General features: G+C 35.3%; 1 protein-coding gene and 1 long non-coding RNA gene across 2 annotated transcripts; both read right to left on the bottom strand.

Moving 5' to 3' along the window:
- Positions 1 to 2990: 2990 nt before the first annotated feature.
- Positions 2991 to 17546, bottom strand: LOC112500342 (lysM domain receptor-like kinase 3). The gene is made up of 11 exons (XM_025103816.1): positions 16811 to 17546; positions 10682 to 10717; positions 10328 to 10487; positions 7804 to 8029; positions 7045 to 7134; positions 6242 to 6335; positions 6012 to 6163; positions 5794 to 5885; positions 4616 to 4754; positions 4178 to 4276; positions 2991 to 3253 (listed from the first exon to the last, which is right to left on the bottom strand). Exons 1-11 carry the CDS (start codon positions 17442 to 17444, stop codon positions 3089 to 3091), a joined length of 1887 nt encoding a protein of 628 aa, XP_024959584.1. The 5' UTR covers positions 17445 to 17546; the 3' UTR covers positions 2991 to 3088.
- A 3348-nt stretch (positions 17547 to 20894) lies between these two features.
- LOC112501089 lies at positions 20895 to 21532 on the bottom strand. Its single transcript, XR_003067412.1, has 2 exons — positions 21469 to 21532; positions 20895 to 21228 (listed from the first exon to the last, which is right to left on the bottom strand). It is a non-coding gene; the product is annotated as an uncharacterized LOC112501089 (long non-coding RNA).
- Between the last annotated feature and the right edge of the window lie 1707 nt (positions 21533 to 23239).

Here is a 23239-nt window from a genome sequence, read left to right as displayed (position 1 = left end):
TTGTTTATAGGATTTATTTATAAAGTATTTTAAAATATGATAAAAAAACATTTTTTTAGAATAATCAATTAAGAAAAGACAGTTTAATTTTTTTTAATAATTATTTATAACTTGTTTTTATGAATTATTTATAACAAAGGGAATTCAATTTTATTATAAATTTTACAAACCAAATTCACCAAATATTCCATATCTATGAAATCCAAACATCTGAAAAACATTTGATCAGACTAAACGGACTTTAAAAAAACTTCAGTAAAGTCGTCTATTGTAGATCTTACGTATTCTTTTTCAATATGATACGTCTAAAATATTTATAGAACTATGAAAAAAGTATTTAACACAATAATCAACAAGAGGTTCATCAGTGCAACCACGATCCATCTCATGCTTGACCGTAATTGGTGATTCTCGTGTGTGCAAGCTTTCGAAAGTTTGAGCCGTCTGCAACAGCTGAGTTCACAAATTTCATTACACATACTCATCAAGTGTTATTTGTGCACTGGTTTCAAATAGTCGATGTTGGACCTTTTTTACTCGATATATATTGGAACCTTCTTCTCCCATCAAGTGCTCTTTTTGATAGGATTCCACTTATCTCATGTGATATCAAAGTCAATGTCTACCACTCTTAAAACTCGACCCTCTGTAAATCTGTACCCTTCTAGCCTCCATTAGAGAGAGTGGTGTTGGAATCAAATGTTGGCTATATTTTGACCACTCAACCTCGTTACATGTTGAAACTCTCCAACTCTCCTCAAGTACCCTTTTAGAAAGTAATTTGATGGGTTCCACATATCTTACAAGTAGGACACATGTGCAGTGTATTAGTGGACTATGGAATCTCACTATACTGACTAAAGGGTCGTTTACAAAATGCATACCGAGTAAACACTTACTAGTGAGAGTCACCACCCTCACTTACCGTATCAGGTAACATTCTCAGCCATCAAAATAGATTGTTGGTATACGTCTCTTACCCGGTAACCAGGTAAAACTCATCACCCCTCATTTACCATATAAAAATCTTTGTCCTTTGCTATATCACCAGGAAAGATTCTCAATCCTTGCTATGCTCACTATAAACGTTTACTACAAACCTTAAGATCACACACTCACGTGTAGGTGTCGGTAAATGGCTAGCTTTAATGATAGTGTTATGATGATCGGTCTAATATCTAACATGCCCATCAACAAGAAGTTAAATCATTCTAGATTAAAATTTTGCCATATATGGGCGTCGCAAATGGAAATTGTAGGCATTTTCATGGGACAAAATGAGTATTCGCTATCGGTTACCTTGAAAAACAGAAGTTCATGATGTTCCTAAATGACGCTTCCAAGCTATCAGTTATCTTGAAAGCCACAAGTCGATATGAATGTTAAATTAACGAGATCCATTAGGCACTTGTCGTGTACAAAAAGGCATAAGATCCATAACTGAGGCCACCTTAAACCTTAGGGCCCGTTTGATAGGATTTGGGGGGATTTGAAATTAAATTTGGTTTGAAGGAAAGTTTGGATTTGAAATCAATGGAGATGACTATCATTTTTTTTTTATTAACCTGGATATCCAACCCGCTATGCGAGCCGACTAATCCCAGAGCGACCACCTGCTTTGCAGATAGCCTGGAGTCACCGCATTTGAACCTCCGTGACCACAAGGGGATTTTTATTTCTCCTTGGATTTGAACCTGAGACCTCGTGGTACTTTTGACCTTTGGAGCCAAGCTCAAACCAATCAGGCACCACCCTTGTGGTTAATGACTGTCATTTCAAATCCAAATCTCGTGCATTTCAGTTGTTACCACACCGCCTCTTTCATAAGAGCTGCCATAATCTCTCAATCGCCTCCAAACAGACAAATTCTTTATAGAACAAACAATATATTTACAAGATTTATAAGAGTATGGAATTTAACTAAAATCTCATTTAAGGTTATATACCTGAAAATCCCGCAGCAGTAAGCACAGTGAGCAGCAGCAGCAGCAGCAGCTTCCAAAATAGAATCCAGACATGCTGAATAGCTATTAAGATCAAACACCAAGTGGGACTTTAAAACAGTGACCTGCAAAACGAACAAAGACGGGAGCTTTCTACATTTTAAAGTGCCCTCAAAACCTATGACAAAGGAGAAGTATTCAAATCAAAGTAATGGCACATGAAACAATCAAAGATCCAAATCCAAATCTCATTAAGTACATGGAGTTTCATGGAAATAAGATTGGCACAAGAAACAAGAACATAGAATTTAACGAACCAAGTTGCCATGTTTTTTTTTTATTAACCTGGATATCCAACCCGCTATGCGAGCCGACTAATCCCAGGGCGACCACTTGCTTTGCAGATAGCCCGGAGTCACCGCATTTGAACCTCCGTGGCCGCAAGGGGATTTTTATTCCTCCTTGGTTTTGAACCTAGGACCTCCTGGTACTTTTAACCTTTGGAGCCAAGCTCAAACCAATCAGGCACCACCCTTGTGGTTTCAAGTTGTCATGTTAATAAGTTGATACGAGATTCAGAAGGTCAAAACCAAGGAGCACTTGTATATCACCTAGTCAATGAAAAGCAGATATCTGAGTTAACGAATAGAAGAGAGAGCAACTTAATACTGAAATACTACATGCATAGAAATCAAAGAGAAACCTCTCTTTCGTGTCTCAAATAGGCTAGGTAATGCGATCATAAGTGCCCAACACTAAGTCATGAAAGTAAAAGCTGCTGAGTATGAAGTGAAGTCAAATCTGCAAATATAACCAAAGGGCGTTTGGCCTAGCAGTATTGTAGCCTTGGCCTCCTAGGAGGTGAGGTCAGGAGTTCAAACCTCACCAAATGTGAGGAGGGTGTTTGAGTTTATTTGTTGCATTTGTGTTATATAATATTATATACTTCAAAAAAAAAACCCTGCAAATATAAAGTTCTATGCATTCCTTACTTGTACATCATGCATAATAAAATGTAAATAAAAGATCCCATCATTTCAGGCATAAATTAGTAGTACATATTGCAAAAAATGTTAAAGAGTGTTGGGTAAATGCTTTATAATGTAGTTTAGACATAGTGAATTAGTGATGGCAATTTGTGGTGACTATCTGTGGGGCATGAGGCTGACAAGAGTCTGGTTTCCAGAAAAGGAGCCGGCATCCCAGTTTTCAGTGGTGGATGAGAGGGTCATTAGTGCAACCACAATGGACCTCATGCTTGGTCGTAGTCGTGGATTATCGCGTGTGCACGCTTTGGCAAGTTGAGCCATCTGCAACAACCGAGTATTCATAAATTTCATTATACATACCCGTCAAATGTTATTTGTGTGCTGCTTTTGTAATAGGTAGTGTTGGATTCACACATAAATTAGATTTGGACCATTTCTCCTCCTTGAATATGTTGGAACCCCCTTCTCTCTTCTGGGCTCTTTTGGAGAGTAATTTGATGGGGGCTCTATAACACCCTGGATTTTATGAATCCAAATGATGTGGTTTGGTAGAATAGCACGGGTTTACCAAGTAAAACCACACGAGCTTGGCATGTAGAACCATATGGGTTTACACAAGAGTTAAATACCTATGCGGGTTTGTGCGCGACCCGGGAAGGTTTATACGCAAGTTTAGTCGCGCCAAAATCCGCGTCCAAGGACTTGCCACGCAACTTAAGTTGCGTGAAAAGTCGCCGGAAGCCATCTGGTAGATTTAAAAGAGTTATAATGACAGTCGACATACAGGTCATTCTAGATTAGAAATTTGCCAAAAACGCAATGTTATAACTTTTTGGACATTCAAAAAAATGGAAAATGTTAGGGATATTTGGTTAGTGATTTTAGTGAACCATTAGCCTATTTTGTGTGATTGGATTCACATGAGAATAACAGAGTTGATAGGTTAAGCTATAACACGAGTTAGGAGGTACAAAGTACACACTCATATAAGCTAGCTAGAACCCATGATCCCAAGATGACGCCATCTGGCGGGGGCCAAGGGTGACACGCCCCTTGCAAGTCCTAGGGGCAGCGCCCCTACCGGGGACTATGCACTTGCTTACGGGTTATCAACTAATGGAATGGGTTATCAACTGATGGTCCATCCATTTTTCAATGGACAAAATGAGCATCTGCCATTGGTTATCTTGACAAAGAAAAGTTTACGATGCACCTAAATGATGTTTTTAAGCACAAAAGACTTACCTTACGAACTGAATCAAGAGGGTAGCTATCCCCAAGCCTAGGATCAATCAGTTTGACCATGTCGGCTTCTGGATCTGGCTGACTAAGAACTTCATCAAACTGTAAACCATCGAAGGTCGAATCCATTAGTTGATAGCTAAGAGCATCTCCAATAGATAATCCAAAATGGAGAAAATGGGGATTTCTAGAGATATTTTTTAATGTTGGATGTTTATCAGAGTATTAAATACATTAAATATTTTAATAATAAAATTAACGTTGGAATCTCCAAAATGAAGAAACCGTTGAAGTTGGATATATAGTTTTTTTGAAGATTTTTATTTTTCTGTCCATTTTAAATTATAGAGAAACTGTTGACGATACTCTAATAAGCTAGCCAATCGCATCTTATGCAAAGCATATACACAATTAGCTAAAAATGTGAGTAATTAAACTCACCAATGCAACTAGGCCCTTAGCTTCAGCATCGGAGCCATTTGCTCTGATTACGGCTTCCTTGGCCGAAATAAGTTCATAAAGTACAACCCCAAATGCATAGACATCTACCTTTGGAGAAACAGTCCCATTTCGCGCATACCTGCACAGAGTATTAGAAAACTTGATCAGCGACCAAAATCTCCCAAACAAACCTAAGCATCGTCTAGTTTGATCTACAGGTCCATAAAAAATCTTCAAGCAAAAACGGGTGCACTCAAAAGGCACCATCTACAACTTTGACGTAGGATTTTATGAACCCACATACAACTATTGGCATATGGCCGAGAATATATGAAACCCCATTAGATTAGTCTCCAATGGAGTCCTTGAGGATGGAAGGGGCGTTCCAACATATATAGGAAGGCGAGAATATAAAAAAAACCATTAGATTACTCTTGAAAGGAGCTCTTGAGGATAAAAGGGAGGTTCAAATATATATGGAGGAGAAATGATCCAAGTCTAGCCGCTGAGGGACTCTACCACACCCCCTCCAACAGAGGCTAGACGGGCACAAATTGTCCCAGTCAGTCAAAAGGGGGCTAGACTAGTAAAGATTGAGGGTTTTGTGCTTAAAGTGGTAGGCCTTGGCTCTGATACCATGTGAGAATATATAAAACCTTTGATACCAAAAGAGCCCTTTAGGAGAGAATATATGAAACCCCATTAGATTACTCTCCAATGGAGTCCTTGACGATGGAAGGGACGTTCCAACATATATGGGAAGGCGAGAATATATAAAAAAAAAACCCATTAGATTATTCTTGAAAGGAGCTCTTGACGATAAAAGGGAGGTTCAAAGATATACGGAGGAGAAATGATCCAAGTCTAGCCGCTGTGGGACTCTACCACACCCCTCCAATAGAGGCTAGACGGGCACAAGTTGTCCCAGTGAGTCAAAAGAGGGCTAGACTAGTAAAGATGAGGGTCTTGTGCTTAAAGTGGTAGGCCTTGACTCTGATAGCATGTGAGAATATGTGGAACCTCATTAGATTAGTCTCCAAAAAAGCCCTTCAAGAGAGTAGAAAGGTTCCAGTATATATGGAGGAGAAATGGTCGAAGTCTAGCTGATGTGGGATTCGTAACAGGTAAAAACACATGATTAACCATCTGCCAAGTGATTATATTAGAAGAAGTTTTACTCCGGTGGCATATATCCGAATGTACCCACAAGACGTGTGCGCAAAGATGAACTTCCAAGTTCAATCAGCTTTGTTAAACCGAAATCCGCAACCTATAGTGAACATGTTGGCGACAAATCAGAACCATCTTTCACTTTGGTTTACAAATGTAATAGGATTATAACGGTCCAATAAATTAACAAAATCAAAGAAGTAGCACAATATAAACGTTTGCAAACCTTTCCACGGAAGTTCTCGTCTATCAGTATATTTGCTGATTTAATATCACGATGTATATAGACAGGGACAGTGTGTTCATGGATATACTCAAGACCCCTTGCTGAATCAAGGGCAATCTGCAATCGAGCAGACCATGGTAATGGGTCCATTCCTGGAAACAAACAACAAAAGAACATAAGTTCTCGTGTTTGATATCAGAAATTTGTCCTTGTATTCAAATTTAATTGACCTGATCCATGTAAATGTTGACTCAAGTTTCCATTTTCAATGTACCCGTAGACCAAGAAAAGGGAACCCTCAACACAGTATCCTATCAAACGCACCTGCATCAGATAGGGTCAAAATGTATGGCATTATAATTTCATTTTGAAGGTGAAGGTGATATATCAACTCAGAATCTTACAAGTATTGATATAAATGCTACGAAATTGACATCTCTCAAGGGTTCTAACAATAAAACACCACAAATGGATGCTATGATTTTTTTGGTACACTATGGGCGTCAGGACCAGTTTGCGCACACCCTGACTAATCTTATTTGGGCCCTGTCACCAAAATCCGTAGTGGCTCTGAGGAGACTCGAATCAGCGACCTATGGGGAGGAGCCCAAAGGCTTAGGCTTTTATTTGCAGGTTGAGCTAGCCCTCAATGTAAGGATGTTATGTTTATTTGGTAACCACGGGTGTCCAGACGCCCCTCGACTAATCCTAGTTGGCCTGAAGATAACAGCCAAGAGAATCCCAGTGACCCGGAGACTCAAATCGGCGACCTATGGGAGGACCCCAAAGCTTGACCCTTATTTGCCGGTTGAGCCGGCCTCAAGGTTAGGATGCTATGTTTCTAGTCCTGCTTTTAAAGGATATGCATAACAAATACCAATGTGTTTTCAAAGCCATATTCATATAGTGAGTAGTGAAGGTGGAAATTTTTACTTCATATCGGGTTGCAGGTTGCACAAGGGGTGCAACTTGAACAGCATGTTGTTATATTCGTAACCAAGAAAGTGAAAGTTCAAATTAGAACACCTCATACCAGATTCAGGTGATGAACATGCGTTAGAACTTTCATCTCTGCTAGAAATTCTCTTGATGCTTGCATATCCATCTTCTTGATAGCAGCTTTCTGCAGAAGTTTGCTATGAGATTTAGAAAACTGAAAAAACAAAATGCCAGACAGACATAAAATCACATTATAATACTGGGTAATAGATGCAGTTTTTATGGGTTAAAAGAATACAACCATTAGATGATGCATGATAACAAGAATAAAGCTGGACTCATATTCATAAGAAGGTGCCACTTAATACAGGGAGGGTATCCACAGCATCAAAAGTTGTGTACAATTAAATTTGTACACTAAATTGAGCTCAATAAGGGTGCTTTCAATATGCAGGCAGGATTGAAGAGGATTGGACGAGACCGGACAGGCGAGAAAGAAATAGACGGGTGAAAGAACTGTGAAAAGTTTTAGGGTTTCAAACTGATATGGGTGGTTTAGTAATTTACCAATCTTTTCTTGTCTCCGTATTTTTGTTCCACCTATTTTTTTAAAAGTAATAATATTAAATATACGGAAAATGTAACTCACACACACCGCCTCACCTTTTGGTGAGGTTGCAACTTGCAACCCTTGACCTCTAGAAAGATTGGGTTACCGGATACAGCTGGTGGTCAGTCTTGTCTTGTCACAGACACATATCAGCTTTCCCAGACAGATGGCAAACCAAAATATACAGCAGAAATCACATAATTATAGCGGCAGCAAAGATCTAAAACCACCCTAGTTCCAAACCTCGCCCCTGAGCTCCGCATAGAAAACAGCCCCAAAACCACCTTGACCGATCTTATTAGCAAGGCTGAAGTCATTTGTAGCTTTTGAAAGCTCTTCATATGAGAACTCCATAGATTTGTCAACTGTCACACCTGTAAAGAGAGGAGAGACACCAGCAGGAAGACCTCTAGAGTCTGAACCTCCAACTGAAGAACCATTGGGGAATAAGTTATAAAAAGAAACAAATCTATAGTTACCAATAACATGGACAAAATATGGGAAGCATGCATTCAAATTGTTTAGACCAATGTTGACCAGGAAACCTATTCATGGCTGATTTGGACCCTGTTACAATTTTTTGTTTAGAAAGCATAGTTGGATACTTGGATATTAGGACTGTTTACTAAACACTTACCAGATGAGCGTTTACCTGTAGAGTCTAACACTATTATTTACTTACCGGATAAGATTTTAGTCCACCAAAACAGTATCGCATGCAACAATTTACATGGTAAATGCTTACCGTGGTAAGGGTAGTTGCCCTCACTTACTGGGTAAGACTCTTGGTCCTTATCTCGCTCTTACTGGATAAGATTCTTAGTCTTTACCATATTCATCCGATAAGGTAATGTAACTTAGTGTTCACTTACCCGAGTAAGCGTTTGGTAAGCGCTTTAAGCGTGTAATAAATCCAGCTCCCTTCACTTTATGTCCATATATTTGATTCCACTTCCTATTTTAGTCATTCAGGTTACTTTTTTTAAAATATAAACAACTGTATCTATACAGATTTTCAACAGCAAATTCAGAACTTGAGATAAAATTTCTGTTGAATGAGAAGAATTTATAATTTTTGTAAAAAAAATGATGAATGAATGCAAAAATATATAACATCTGTATCAAGAAGCTCACTACTAATAAGTACTTAGGGGTTGTTTGTTTACTTCTTAATAGTTCCATTAAGAGGCAGCCTCTGAATTGTTAAGAGGTGAATCTTGTTTGGTAAAAAAGAAATTATGTCTCTTAATGGTTCAAAAACCCCCTGAATGATTTTGTATATTGGACCTCCCTTCACCAACCATGAAACGCTCTAATTTCATTGTAAACAATTACCAAACAATTATATTCGGACCACTTAATCACTCTGCACCAAACCATTCAGCAAATGTCAAACAGCCCCTTAGAAACTCATTATCAATAAGTACTTTCAGGAAATTCACTACATTAATTATTCTCTTGTATGCAATTAACTTCATTCACGATCCACCTATAAATCAAATTTTATTTTGAAATGGAAATTTATGCAATATAACTGGTTGCCCTATGTCCGAGTTAAAATTGGAATGAAACATTCTTCTGAAAGTTTGGTTGTTTTTAGGCGACTTTTTTAAGGTTTGGACGTTACCAGTTAAGCACATCGTAAACCATGGTTATATGTGTGACATCCTGGGGGTATCGTCCTTTGCCCTTAGTACAAGTGAATGAAAGAAATTTCATATCTTAAACTTTTATTTCATTATAGTAGAGTTATTACAGCAACGGAAATGCGGAAATTTACAACTTATAATATTCTAACATCTTAGAATAGCAACACTTCATCTTGTTCCTACTCCTTGATTCCTGAGATACATACATGAATACATAAGCTTTAAGCTTAGTGAGTAGTATTGGTTTCATGATAAAACATTCTTTCCAAATAGTTAAAATAATTCTTATAAACTTTCATGTATAAAAACATTTATTTGAGATCTCATGGTTACATGTTAAGTAAACCAACTTCTCACAGGTTCTTTAACCTCGGGTCCACATAAGGGCTGCCCAATAAGGTCCATTTGCAAGACGTACCTTCTTTCTATATCCTGTACGTTGGATGTTTAAATGGTTATACTTAACATGTATAAAAGCTTTCATATACCACGTGTGCATCATGACATAAAAGGTGTACTTTGCCACATAATCATAACATAACTTTTACAAGAAGATATGACAATACTCTTTTAATGCATAAAACATTTATATATATATATATAATGTATGTATCCCAGTAAATCTCATAACGTACTCACCTTATTTATATCTTGCTTTGGGATTTCTAACTCACTTCTTAGTCTTTACTTATTATGCTTTTAGGTTGTGTTCCAAATCTTGGGATGAAAAAGAATGAGCCCTTTAAGCTTCTATTTATAGGGTGTATGGCATGCTTTAAGGTTCATTCTTATCTTCTTTCCTAGCCTTGCCTTGTAATGCTTTTAGGGTTGCCACAAACTCTTTTCCTCTCACAACTCATTCTCTAGGCTTGCTTTGTCATAAGATTTTTGTGGCTCATGTTGTTTGTTTATAAGTAGCTTTGTAAGCTACTTGCGTGCTTGCTTGCTTACTTATCTCTATAATTAATATTTTTTCCACTAAAAGATGTTGTTTACCTTGTTTTAGTTCTTATATTAAGGGTCTATAGAAATAACTTAACTTTATAAGAAATTATGATAAAGATATGTATATATCTATATACCTGGCTGAAAATTAGGGCTGTTACAATATTCAAAACAGATAAGCAGTAGAAGAGGAGTGAGAAATACTTTGAACATCCTGCATAAGTTGAATCTGTGCTTTCTTTAATAATCCATAATATAAGCATCCTGCAAGTAACAGCATCCCAGCTACTACTGCTACAGTTATTCCACCTATGGCTCCACCTGATAATCCTGGTCAGTCAAATGAAATTGTAGCTTAAAAGATTGCACTTGGATTCAAGAAAATATGGAATAAGGGAATTCAGCAATAATGCAAAGGGATGGGTGGATCACCTGAACTGCAAAAGATAACAAGAATGGAAGAAGACTTGTTAATTACAGTTATACATGTTAACAAAAAACAAGCCAGATTTCAAGGAAAAGATTATACCTGGTTCTCAAGGGTGGATAATTTCCATTTGCATCTGCCAAAACACAAATCATTAGAACACAGCCACTTTCATGAGAATGCCAACTCCACACTAAAACAATGTTCTTACAAGTTGTTAGGGGCTGTTTGGCAGTTGCTGAATGGTTTGGTGCAGAATGATTAAGTGGTCACAGAGGCTCTCACCTAGGTTAAAGTTGTTTGGTTGTGACCTGTTTTTCAGGTAAGTTGCTCTCTGCCTTATTTTTATCTGTTCTTAGTCTTGTGCTTGCTTCCTGTGGTAAGATTGTTCTTTTCTTTTCGTGCTTATATTCTTGTGGTAAGGCTGTTGTGGTTGTTTCTTTTCCTTGTTTGTGTTTGGAGCTGAATAACTAGCTTGACCTAACATTTTAAGTGTTTTAGAAATCCTGCTTTTATCTATTCAGTCTCCTGTGTGTGGTTATGTCTGGTTCTGTGATTGATACTGGTAGGTCAATGGAATCCAAATTACCAGTATGGACTTTGGAGATCCATTGTACCTGCATCCCAATGATAGTAGTAGAACTCCTTTACTGACTGTCAAACTGAGTGGTACCGATAATTACAAAGTTTGGGCTTGTGCCATGACATTGGCTTTAGAAACTAAAAAAATAAAATTGGTTTTATTAAAGGATCTTGTCCTCGACTAATAAATGATCATGTCTTAGAGAGACCATGGGTTCGATGTAACTCAGTTGTCCTTTCCTGGATTCTGAGTTCCATGACTGAGGATCTTTTTCTAGGACAGGTGTTTTTCAAGGAGCCCTCTAAGGTTTGGTATGAGTTAAAAGAAACCCATGATAAAGTTGATGGGTCTGTCATATTTAATCTTCATCAGAAAATTAAGTATTTAAGTCAAAATGGAACATTAGTCTCTGGGTATTATCATAAACTCAATTCATTATGGAAACAAGGTCTTGTTAAACTTCCCTCATGCACCTGTAATGCATCTCAAGATTTTTTTGAACATACTCAACTGATCAAGCTCATGCAGTTTCTAATGGGTTTTGATGATATATATCAACCCATTAGAAGCAACATTCTCACTAGGGATCCCCTTCCCTCTGTGAAAACTGTCTTTTCTCTTGTCTCAAGAGAAGGGTCTCACATAGGGGGAATTTTTCTCGGTCTCGATCTAAACCTCAAAATATTGCCTTCTTTAGCAAGACCATTGATAACAAACGTCGTTTAGTAGAAATTCTACCCTGAATTGTAAGCACTGTGGAGCTACTAGACATACTATTGAAAGGTGTTTTAAACTCATAGGATTCCCAAATACCTTCAGATGTATGTGTTTCTAAGTCAAATCCTACTAAAATTGTTGAGTCCCATTCCTTTTTTTTCCCTTTTTTGAAGACCAGATTGCTATTGCTAACATCCTTGGATTAACTGAGCAAAAACATTCATCTGAAGGTGCTACTGCTAATATGGTAGGTATCTTTGAATCTCTTAGATCTGGATGGATTATTGACTTTAGTACAAATCAACACATGACTCGTAATACTGTTTTTCTTAATAACGTAGTTGATGTTTCTGAGCTTGATCTTAGAGTAAGTCATCCAAATGGAACAAAAGCTAAAATAAATAAAATTGGGGATTTCAAGTTATCAAATAATGTAACTTTGTTTTGATGTGTTGGTTGTTCCATATTTCAATGTCATGTTATCTGTTCACAAACTTGCTAAGGATAACAAAGTGTTTGTAGGATTTGATGAGTCAAAATGTTATGTCCAGGATTCACTACGAAGGAATGTAGTGGGAACTGGTAGTCAAGAAGGGGGTCTGTATTATTTTGATCAAAATTTTAACAGTGAGTCTTCCTGTGCTTTGCATACTTCTCATGATTCTAATATATCTTGCTTAGCTTCTGCCCAATTATGGCACAGTCGTCTTAGTCATCCTGCTGACCAAGTTTTAAAAGTGTTGAAGGATTGTCTTAAAATTGATAATGAGGACTGTGGGTCTTGTGAAATTTGTCATAAGGCAAAACAAACTTCGGAGAAGTTTGATTCAAGTATTCATAAATTCAAAGATCTAGGTGAACTTGTTCACTTGGATGTTTGGGGACCTTATCGTGTTCAAAGTAGGGAAGGTTATAAATATTTTCTCACAATTGTTGATGATTTTACCCGTGCTGTTTGGGCTTTTTATTAAAAGGTAAACATGAGGTCGGAGAAAATATCATCACCTTTTATAATTTGCTCAGTACCCAATTTGGAAAGTGTGTTAAAAATTTTAGAAGTGATAATGGTTCTAAATTTACGAGTCAAAGACTGAGTGAGTTTTTTAAACTAAAGGAACTATACATCAGACCTCTTGTGTTTATACTCCCCAACAGAATGGGGTTGTTGAACGAAAACATCGACACTTGCTAAATGTTGCTAGGGCTCTTATGTTTCAGGGAGGGGTTCCTTTAAATATGTGGAGTGAGTGCATTCTTACTTCCACCTACTTAATAAATAGGACTCCATTCTCTATGTTAAATGGTAAGTGTCCTTATGAGTTTAGTTTATGGATTCCAACCTGTCCTTACTCATCTTAGAAATTTTGGGTGTCTGTGCTTTTCTATCATACGTAACATTATAGATAAATTTTCACCCAAATCTGAAAAGTGTATTTTATTAGGGTATGCTATTCAAAGAAAGGATACAAACTTTTTAGTTTGGAATCTAAGAAATATGTTGTTTCTCGAGATGTCAAGTTTTATGAAAATATTTTTCCATTTAAGATGAGGACGAACAGGATTGGTGATTCCAGTCATGATGATGTTAACAGATTAAACTTCTTTGATTTTATGAGTAGTTCATTTAATGAGTTTGTGGATTCGCCGCCCAGTGATGAGAATGGAGACCATTCCACTGATGAAAATATTCATCAGTCTGTTTCTGCCCCTAATAAGTTTGCTAGGTAGCCCAACTAGAGCTGCCAATGAGGAGCCTCTAGGCAGCTCAAATGAATCAATTAACCAAGGTTCTTCAACTCAAGTTGAAAATAACCTTGAAAAAGTTACCAGATGGCAACTCTTGAGTAGCTCTGATGTGGCTGCCAGTACTCAACAAAATGATGAAACTCATTCCTCAAGTCTCATTTCTGAGGGTACTCTTAGTATACCTTCTTCTTCTACCCAACCTACTAGAAAGTCTATTAGAGTTTCTATGTTTCCACAAAAATTTGATGACTTTGTTATTGAAGGAAAAGTTAAATACGAATTAAAAAAATTTGTTAATTATTCTTATCTTCGTCTGAAATTCTGTGTTTCGTATCTAATCTAAACAAGTCTGTTGAACCTAAAAGTTTTCAAGGAGCTTGTAGTGATGTTAACTGGATAAATGCTATGAATGATGAAATGGAAGCTTTACATAGAAATGGTACTTGGATTATAACAGACTTGCCTGAGGGTAGAAAACATATAGGTTGCAAATGGATTTATAAGATAAAATATAAGTCCATTGGGAAAATAGAAAGGTACAAAGCTAGGCTAGTGACTAAAGGGTGTAGTTAAATCGAAGGTCTCGATTACGAAGAAACCTTCTCACCTGTTGTTAAAATGGTAATTGTGCATTGCATTATATCCTTAGTTGTTCAGAACAAGTGGAATTTGTTTCAATTAGATGTTAATAATGCTTTCCTATATGGAGATTTAATTGAAGAAGTTTACATGACATTACCTGAGGGTTACTATAATTCTAAAGATAAACATGTGTGTTAACTTGTTAAGTGTTTATATGGTTTAAAGCAATCTCCACGTCAGTGGTATGCTAAGCTTTTTCGTGTTAATTGAACTGGCTTTATTCAAAGTATTAGCGATTATTCCTTGTTTACAAAGAAAGTTGAATATATTTTTCTTATCTTATTGGTTTATGTAGATGATATTGTTATTACTGGAAATAGTCAGTTTGAAATTGATAAAGTAAAAGATTTTTTGAAAAGCAAGTTTCTTATAAAAGATTTAGGAAGATTAAAATTCTTTATGGCAATTGAAATTTTAGATTGTGTAAATGGGATTTGCATGTCTCAGAGAAAGTATTGTTTAGAGTTGCTTAATGACTTTGGCTACTTAGGGTGTAAACCTTGTAATACACCCATGGATATGAACTTGATTGTAACTAAGAATTAGTAGTACAAAGATCCTCCTTTATCTAATCATATTGGTTATCAAAGTTAATTGGAAGACTGGTTTATCTGCTTGCTACTAGACCATATATTGCCTTTGTTATACATCGTCTTAGTCAGTTTATGCATTCTCCTAGACAATCTCATCTAAATCTTGTTCTTAGAATTCTCAAGTACTTAAAATTATCTCCAGGTAAAGGTGTTAGCTTCACTAGGTCAGAAAAATTTTGTTTAACTGCTTTTGTTGATGCCGATTGGGGTAAGTGTCTTTCTTCTAGACGTTCTATAACTGGGTTTTGTTTATTTCTGGGAAATTCCATGATTTCTTGGAAGAGCAAGAAACAAAGTACTGTTTCTCGTTCTTCTGCAGAATCTGAATATAGAGTCATGCCTTTTGCTGCTTGGAGGTCTTATGGGTTCTAAAAATTCTCACAGATCTAAATGTTTCTGATTTACTACCTGTATGCCTGTACTGTGATAATAAATTTGGTATTCAAATAGCCAAAAATCCTGTTTTTCACGAACTTACTAAACACGATGAAATTATATTCATCAAATTCAGGAAAACGTTAGTAAAGGTTTGTTAAAAATTGTAAAAATTCTTTCTTCTGAACAACCTGTTGATATCTTCACAAAGGCTCTTGTTGTTAATCGTTATAACTTCTTGTGTTCAAAGTTACGAATGATTGATTTATTCAAACGCCAAGATTGAGGGAAGGTGTTAAAAATGATGTGTTTTTAACAATCTTAACTTCTGTTGTATCCTTCACAGAATTGCTTTCTTGAGGGGTTGAAGCTGTCAAGGTCTTGAAGTTGGTAATCTGAAGTAGAAGGACCGCGCCTCACATTTTGAAGATCTTGGAGGGTAGCAGAGCAACTATTATCAAACTTTGAGGACCATTTTTGCAATTTCCTAAATAATATATATATATATATATATATAGGCTATTTTTTTGTTCGGTTTTCATAATTCATTCATTTTGACGATCTCTCTAGTTCTTTCTTTCGTTCTTAGATGTAGCTAACCATTTTCCAAATCTAGGGTTTTTCGTCTTATGTTCTTTTGTAATTGTTGTAAATGTGAAATGAATGCTTTGGTTTAATGTTTTCTTCAACCTTACAATCTTATTTATTTATTTACTAGTTGTATACATGTGCAATGCGGCTGGAGCCATGAATTTTAACGATTTGAAGTTTCACTGGTTTTATTAGAGAAGATTTATCGATGATATAAGTTACACTTGGCATTTACATATTAATACAATTTGAATAAACAAGAGTTAATGGTTCCAATTACAGTCTATCGATGAAAAAAATTGCATGGCAGTTTAAAATCCAATATATTTAAAATCCAACATATTTAAACGACTCCATAAATGTGTTCGATTTACACCAAGAGCAAAGAATCAAGAGATTGAGAGCGAGAGTTATAGAGCAATTGAATGGAGAACTTTTAATAACTCATGGTGAATATCAGTTTGAATCTCACCTTGGGGATGGGGAAAAGATATAGAGGTATGAGAGGGTGAAGACATGAGTAAAAGGTGTCAAAAGTATCTTGGAAACATGAAAAGAAAAAATAATAATGTACATTGGTAACTTGTATTATATGTTTTTTTAATTGTAGATTAAGAATTTTAAGACTGGATGCATAAATTAATAGTACTTAATGCATTATGAGTTGTTTTTAAGACTTTATACATAAATGTATAGTACTTTATGCATTAAAAATTGTTTTTAAGACTTTTTGTTAAATCTAGTTTATAATTTAGTATAAATATAGATTAAGACTTTTAAGACTTTGTAAATAAATGTATTGTACTTTATAGATTAAAAATTATTTTTAAAACATTTGATAAATCTAGTTTACAAGGTTTTATAGATATTTATATCGATACCGCCAAAGCATGACTATATATGAAATAAACAAGGACGCGTCATCAAAACAAGTGACTGTAAAAAACAAGAACTCCATTAATGCAGGAAAGGTAATACTAACCTGGCCCCGGAATATATACCAAACCCCTTCCTGCACCAAAATTGACATCGGGATTATACCTCCGAACTAAGTCGGAGCTAAGATTCGCCGCCGACGAAACAGAATTCAAAGTCTCCCCTTGCCGAAGAGGGTACGTCACGAACAAACCATACTCCCTTGAAACTGAATCATCCCCACACGAACAATTTACCGTCACGTTTAGAGGAGCATTAACAGGTATAACGTTTGGATCATAAGTATTAAACCTCCCAATCCAGTCCGCAGTCGTCAAATTCGCATATCTCAGTTCCGCAATCACATCATACGTATCTCCAGACTGGATCTCGTAGTTGAAGACATGGCCTAAGAACTCCCCGGCGATACAGTCGCAAGAGAAGGGAATGTTTAGCCTGTTAAAGGACGGAAGACTATCCCGAATATGGATAATATCACGATTATACCTAGCAATAGTGTCGATATCGTTGATCGTATATTGGGAAACTGAAGATAGATTGTTTCCTGATTCAACGTAGTAGGAACCAAGTGCTAAATCGCAACCTCTGTTGCATCTAGATTGAACTAACGAACAGAAATCGATTGAGGTCAACAGAAGCAGAAACGCTGAAAAGCGGAACCCTAAATTGAGCTCCAACATGACCTGCACCTGCTGCTATGTGAAATCGAGAATTGTGGTTGGTTAAGTTGAAATTGATGAGAAAATAAGTGAAGAGTAAATGCAAGTTTGTGGTTGTACTTGTAGGCATGTCAGAATCATCGACAGTTGATTCAAAGTCTTCGCCCCAGTTTTCTTCCATTAGAGAGAATTTTGTGAATGAGATTATCTCCACTCTTCCATTAGAACTGTACTGATGAGAATTACCATTGGAGAGATTTCAGAAGCATCTCCACATGTTTTTCTAAAAGAGTGAAAAACAACAAAAGAAACAAAAAAATCGAAAAACTATATTGTTTTTGAAGACAGAAAAAAAAATATAAATTAAATTAACCATTTTTTATTACGGTTTCACTGTCATTTCTCATCTAAAATCATCAAAATGTCATTAGATTTATGAGTGACATATCCATAATTTATGAAGGGGTTAAAATATAAAAAGAGAAGTTTATGAACAGGAATCTGTAAAATAAAAACTTTTTTTACACTTTAACCCCTCCACAAATTACGAACTTGTCATTTACGGAGCTAGTGATATTTTGATGATTTTAGGAGAGAAATGACTAAGAGACTGTTTACTAAACGCTTACCCGGCAAGTGCTTACCGAGCAATTTTCCTCACCGGATTAACATGGCAATGACCAAGAATCTTACCTGGTAAGAACAACGATAAGGATGGAAAGTTCTACCCGGTAAGTGAGGGTGACGACTCTTACCCAGTTAAGCGCTTACCGGGTAAATTGTTGCATAGGATATCGTTTTAATAAACTACAATCTTATCCGATAAAATAAATTATAATGTCGATTTCTAATGGTAAACACTTATTGAGTAAGCATTTGGGTAAACGACACCTAAAAGATAAAACCAACATCTTAAATGACTATTTTAGTTAATAGCTTAAAAAAAAACCGTCAGTTCACCCAAAAAGAAAAAAAAAAACCATAAATGATTTCGTGAACCATTATAACGAAACTCATGTTTTTGAAACTTCTTTAAAAAAGAAAAAAAACATGAATTTCGTCATAAAACCTTCATTTTGAAACATAGGAGAAAAATGAAGGAAAGGAAAGATTTGAGAACATTTTAAAAGATTATTAAAATTATAAAATTACCTGACCTTTTATTATAAAAGATACATTTTGACGCATATATTTATAAAAACAACGTTTTTTTCAGTATTTTGACGCATATATTTTTCTTTGATGGAAATTTGATTTTCCCATAATATATCCTAATTTTTGGCCTAATTCTTCTTCTGATGATCGATTCAACCTTCTCTTTCGAAAACACACAGGAACTTGACATCATGGAAGAGTTATGATGATCTTTCACCAAGGTTTTTATACAGTTTGGACGGACATCAATGGATATCCGCAATTACCCAACAAGATATGTTGTACGCAAATTTTTTATACACATATCCAACTCCAAAATGCTTAGAACCAAAATTTTCCTTTAATCTTTCAGTTGCATCTTCCAAATACGGCACCGATTCTTGCACCTTACATGTTATCAAATATTGAAATCATTATCAGATATAGTTTCCTTTAGTTTCCCTGATATCCTATTGGCTCTATTAAGATACCCTAAACTTTCATTAAACCTATTTAAGTTATAACAAGCAGGACCCAACAATTGTAAGTTCATAGCAAGTGGTAAAGACGAATCATTGTTGATTTCATCCAAGATTTTTAAAGATTTATTGGCGTAATCGAAAACTTTTTCTGGATACTCACCTTCTTCATCGAGTTTGAGTCCGATTTACAGGAAGCTAAGTCAAGTTCATGGTGATCGAAAGAAGCATCCATGGATTCAAATGCTTTGATCATTTCTTCATATGTCCTCGCACGTTTGAAATAGTCTACGATCTGTGATCTTTCTTTGATTTTTGTTTGTTTTGAAGGTAATTGAGAAGAGGGTTTTCGTGGATTCACTAGGGTGCTGAGATTATGAGATAGGTTACGGAGAAGATGGTTTGGATTTCTTGAGAATAGTGAAGATTGGGATATAGAGACGTGAAGGCGATGCTGTAGTTTTTGGAAGAAGATGAAAGGATTTAGGTTTTGATTCTTGTGTTTTTATAATATATATTTACCAATTTACCCTTTGTTTTATTTTAGTAAATAACATTAATTATTCAAAATGATTGGCTCATATTGGACTTCATAGTTACCACAAACTATCTAGTTCTCATTTGATTAGACTCATATTATATATGGGCCCATTCAAGGAAGAACTGACTAGTTTGTGGTAACCGTGAGATCCAATCTCAACCACAAATCAATAGATAAATTAGGAAATTTATAATTTTGGTAATTTTGAATTAAAATTTTAATGCAAGGACATTTTAGGTATATTCTCTCCTCTCTCCGTCCTCCAGCCACCATCCTCCGTCCTTCGACCACCGTCCTCCAGTGATACCACTGTGATACCTAAAAATATTGACTTTGTTAAACAAAAGACACAATGTGATACCCAAGCATATATAAGATGCATTGTGATATCACTGTGTTACATCTCCAATCGACCACATAAACGACCTCAGTGTGATACCCAAGCACATATATGATGCATTGTGATACCATTATGGTATCACCGGAGGACGGTGGCCGGAGGATGGGGAGAGAAGAGAGGAGAGTTTTAAAATACCTAAAATGTACTTGCATTAAAATTTTAATTCAAAATTACCAAAACTATAAATTTTCTAATTTATCTATTGATTTGTGGTTGAGATTGGATCTCACGATTACCACAAACTAATTGGTTCTTATTTGATTAGTCCCCTATATATATATATATATATATATATATATATATTGGTTGGTTATTATACAACCTTTGACATTTGTGCAACCAATACAACTCAATCTCAGCCGTCCATTTCATTTGATTAAAATATGTGATTTCATATAAGTTTTGATTGTTTCATAATATAAAATATTGATCATAATTAATGAACCATATTCATCTTCCATAAATATTTAAATCATAATAAATGAACTCTCATCATTTCCATAAATATCTCAATTTATTGAGTTGCATTGGTTGTACAAATACGATGTGTTGTATTTGAAACAATCTATCTATCTCTCTCTCTCTCTCTCTCTCTCTCTCTATATATATATATATATATATATAGACTTGGGATCATATGAGACCAATGGTTTTTCGTGAGACCCGTAAGACCAATTCTCAACCCTTGGATTAGATCTATAATCTGAAAATCTAAACATTCACAAACGTCACGAGATTTATCAATAATCACAAAATTGCCACCGTACAATTTAGACCGTTAGATCATTAACTTATGAAGTTAATCAATAAACATAAATTGGTCTTACAGGTCTCACGAAAAACCTTTGGTCTCACGTGAACCCAATCCTATATATGTTTTCTACTATTACTCAATGAGCATACTAAAGAATTTAAACTAGAGTATATAACTAAAACTAACAAGTAAGACATTAAAAAGATAAGAAAAATCAAATACAGCGTTACAGAAATCATGCATACATTAGACACAAGCCTTGAGTGACAGCTGCTACAGCGAGCTTTTTATAACACTATTTAGAATAGGGTCTTTTGAATGCACGACTTTAAATGAGTTTTCAATTAGGAGCTTGGCCTTCAAATGCCCTTCATCTTACCTGCCTCGGGTTCAAATAACCCGATATCATATACATATTCATGGCAACTCGACTCAGATGTCAAGCTATGCATTCACCACAGTTATGATTTGCGAGAACAACAAGAAAATCATTCCATCTGTTTCGAAAAATCGATACAGATTCAACTACTTTTCAAACAAATTGTGTTAACTGTTATAGAAATTTCGACAGATAAAACGATCCCGTATCAATTTTCCATCCATTTTAGCGATTCTAAGTTCGACAGATTCAACAGAAATCAAAGTAAAACTTTTACTGGAAACCCTAAACTATATTCATTCAATATAAAACCTGAAGAGAAAGAGGAAAATGATACGAGAGTAAGAGTGTATCAAACCTTGGTCGGCAAAAATGGCGCCCTTCTGCTCTCAGAGGACCGTCTTTGTGTCCGATTTTTCTTCACTGCTAAAAGGTATAGAGTATAAAGCAGATAAATTATGGTGTATTTATCGAATGGTCCATGTACTTATGCCTAACTTTCATTTTAGTCCCTTGACTTTTAGTTTTTCCTTTTTTGGAATTGAAAATTAGTTATTGTCAAAGTTCAGCCGTAGTCCTCGTAACATACGCAGTACAAAAACCGTTAAAAAGTTCATTAACTTTATATTTTCCTTCCACTACCTTTATTTTCATTTTTAGTCACTTAGGGGGTCGTTTATCAAACGCTTACTTGGGTAAGCTCTTATCAAGTCACACTACCTCACTGGATTAATATGATAAGAACAAAGAATCTTACTTGGTAAGAGCGAGACAAAGACCAAAAGTCTTACCCGGTAAGTGAGGGCGACGACTCTTACCATGATAAGCGTTTACCGGATAAATTGTTGCATATGATGTTGTTTTGGTGAACTAAAATCCAACCCGAGAAGTAAATAATAGTGTTAAATTTTACTGATAAGCACTTACCGAATGAATGTTTGGTAAAAGGACCCTTACACGAACTTTTATATACATTTAATCATTTTCAGATGCATTTTGTTAAAGTTGTGACCATAACGATAAAAATAGGCAAATAAAGGTAATTGAAGAAATATGAATGTAAATGAAGGTTTTGAGAAATGGTAATTTTATTCAATTTTACCAATGAGATTGAGTTATTATTTTTTATAAAAAGTTTTTTCAAAAAACGTATTAAGATAATAAATTAGAAAATATTATAATAATAATAATATAATTTATATTAAAATCTCTAAAATAAATAATCTCATGGAAATGAATTTATTATTTTTAGAAAATTTATGTTTTAATTATTTATTTTAGAAAAATTACAAAAAACCATTTGAGATGCTCTAAAAAATAAAGTTGATTTAAAATATTAAGAGTAAACTATGATTTTAGTCTTTGTGGTATGTTGTTTATAACGAACTTCATCCATGGTCTTTAAAAACTTGCTTTTTTGGTCACCCTACCCCTAGTTTGTAATTCATTTTGTTTTTCACCCCTCTGCATATGATGTTGTTGTGATTATTGAGAAGTCTTGTGACAATTTTGTGATTGTGAATGTTCAGATTGTAGATCTAATCCAAGAGTTGAATTGGTCTTACGGATCTCATAAAAAACCATTTGTCTCACATGATCCCAAGTAAATAGAGAGAGAGAGAGAGAGATCTTTGACACCCCTTTCCCTTTTGCAATCCATCGACCGATGAAATTCATAATGTTGAAGACCCAAATCTTTCAATGAACAGGAAGGTAAAAACAGAAACCAAATCCTAAGTCAAATCGGGTTTCAACAATTTGCAGGTTATATTAACTTGGATGCCAATAAAAAAGAGCCTTGATGCTTTTCGTTTTTCCTCAATTTCATGAAGTTTCCAATGAGATAACAAGGGTTATGTTACGAGTCTGTTGAGATGAATCAAGACATAACTATAAATAAGGGTTATACATATATGTTTTATAATCAAGAAATCCAACTTTCTCCACTATTTATGTCTCCTCAATTTCTCCAAATCTTTCTTGTGTTTTTATAATATATATTTACCAATTTACCCTTTGTTTTATTTTAGTAAATAACATTAACTATTCAAAATGATTGGCTCATATTGGACTTCATAGTTACCACAAACTATCTAGTTCTCATTTGATTAGACTCATATATATATATA

Source organism: Cynara cardunculus (assembly GCF_001531365.2).
Source record: "Cynara cardunculus var. scolymus isolate 2C chromosome LG 17, CcrdV1, whole genome shotgun sequence".
Lineage (NCBI taxonomy): Eukaryota > Viridiplantae > Streptophyta > Magnoliopsida > Asterales > Asteraceae > Cynara > Cynara cardunculus.
This window is presented reverse-complemented; position numbering and strand designations above follow the sequence as displayed.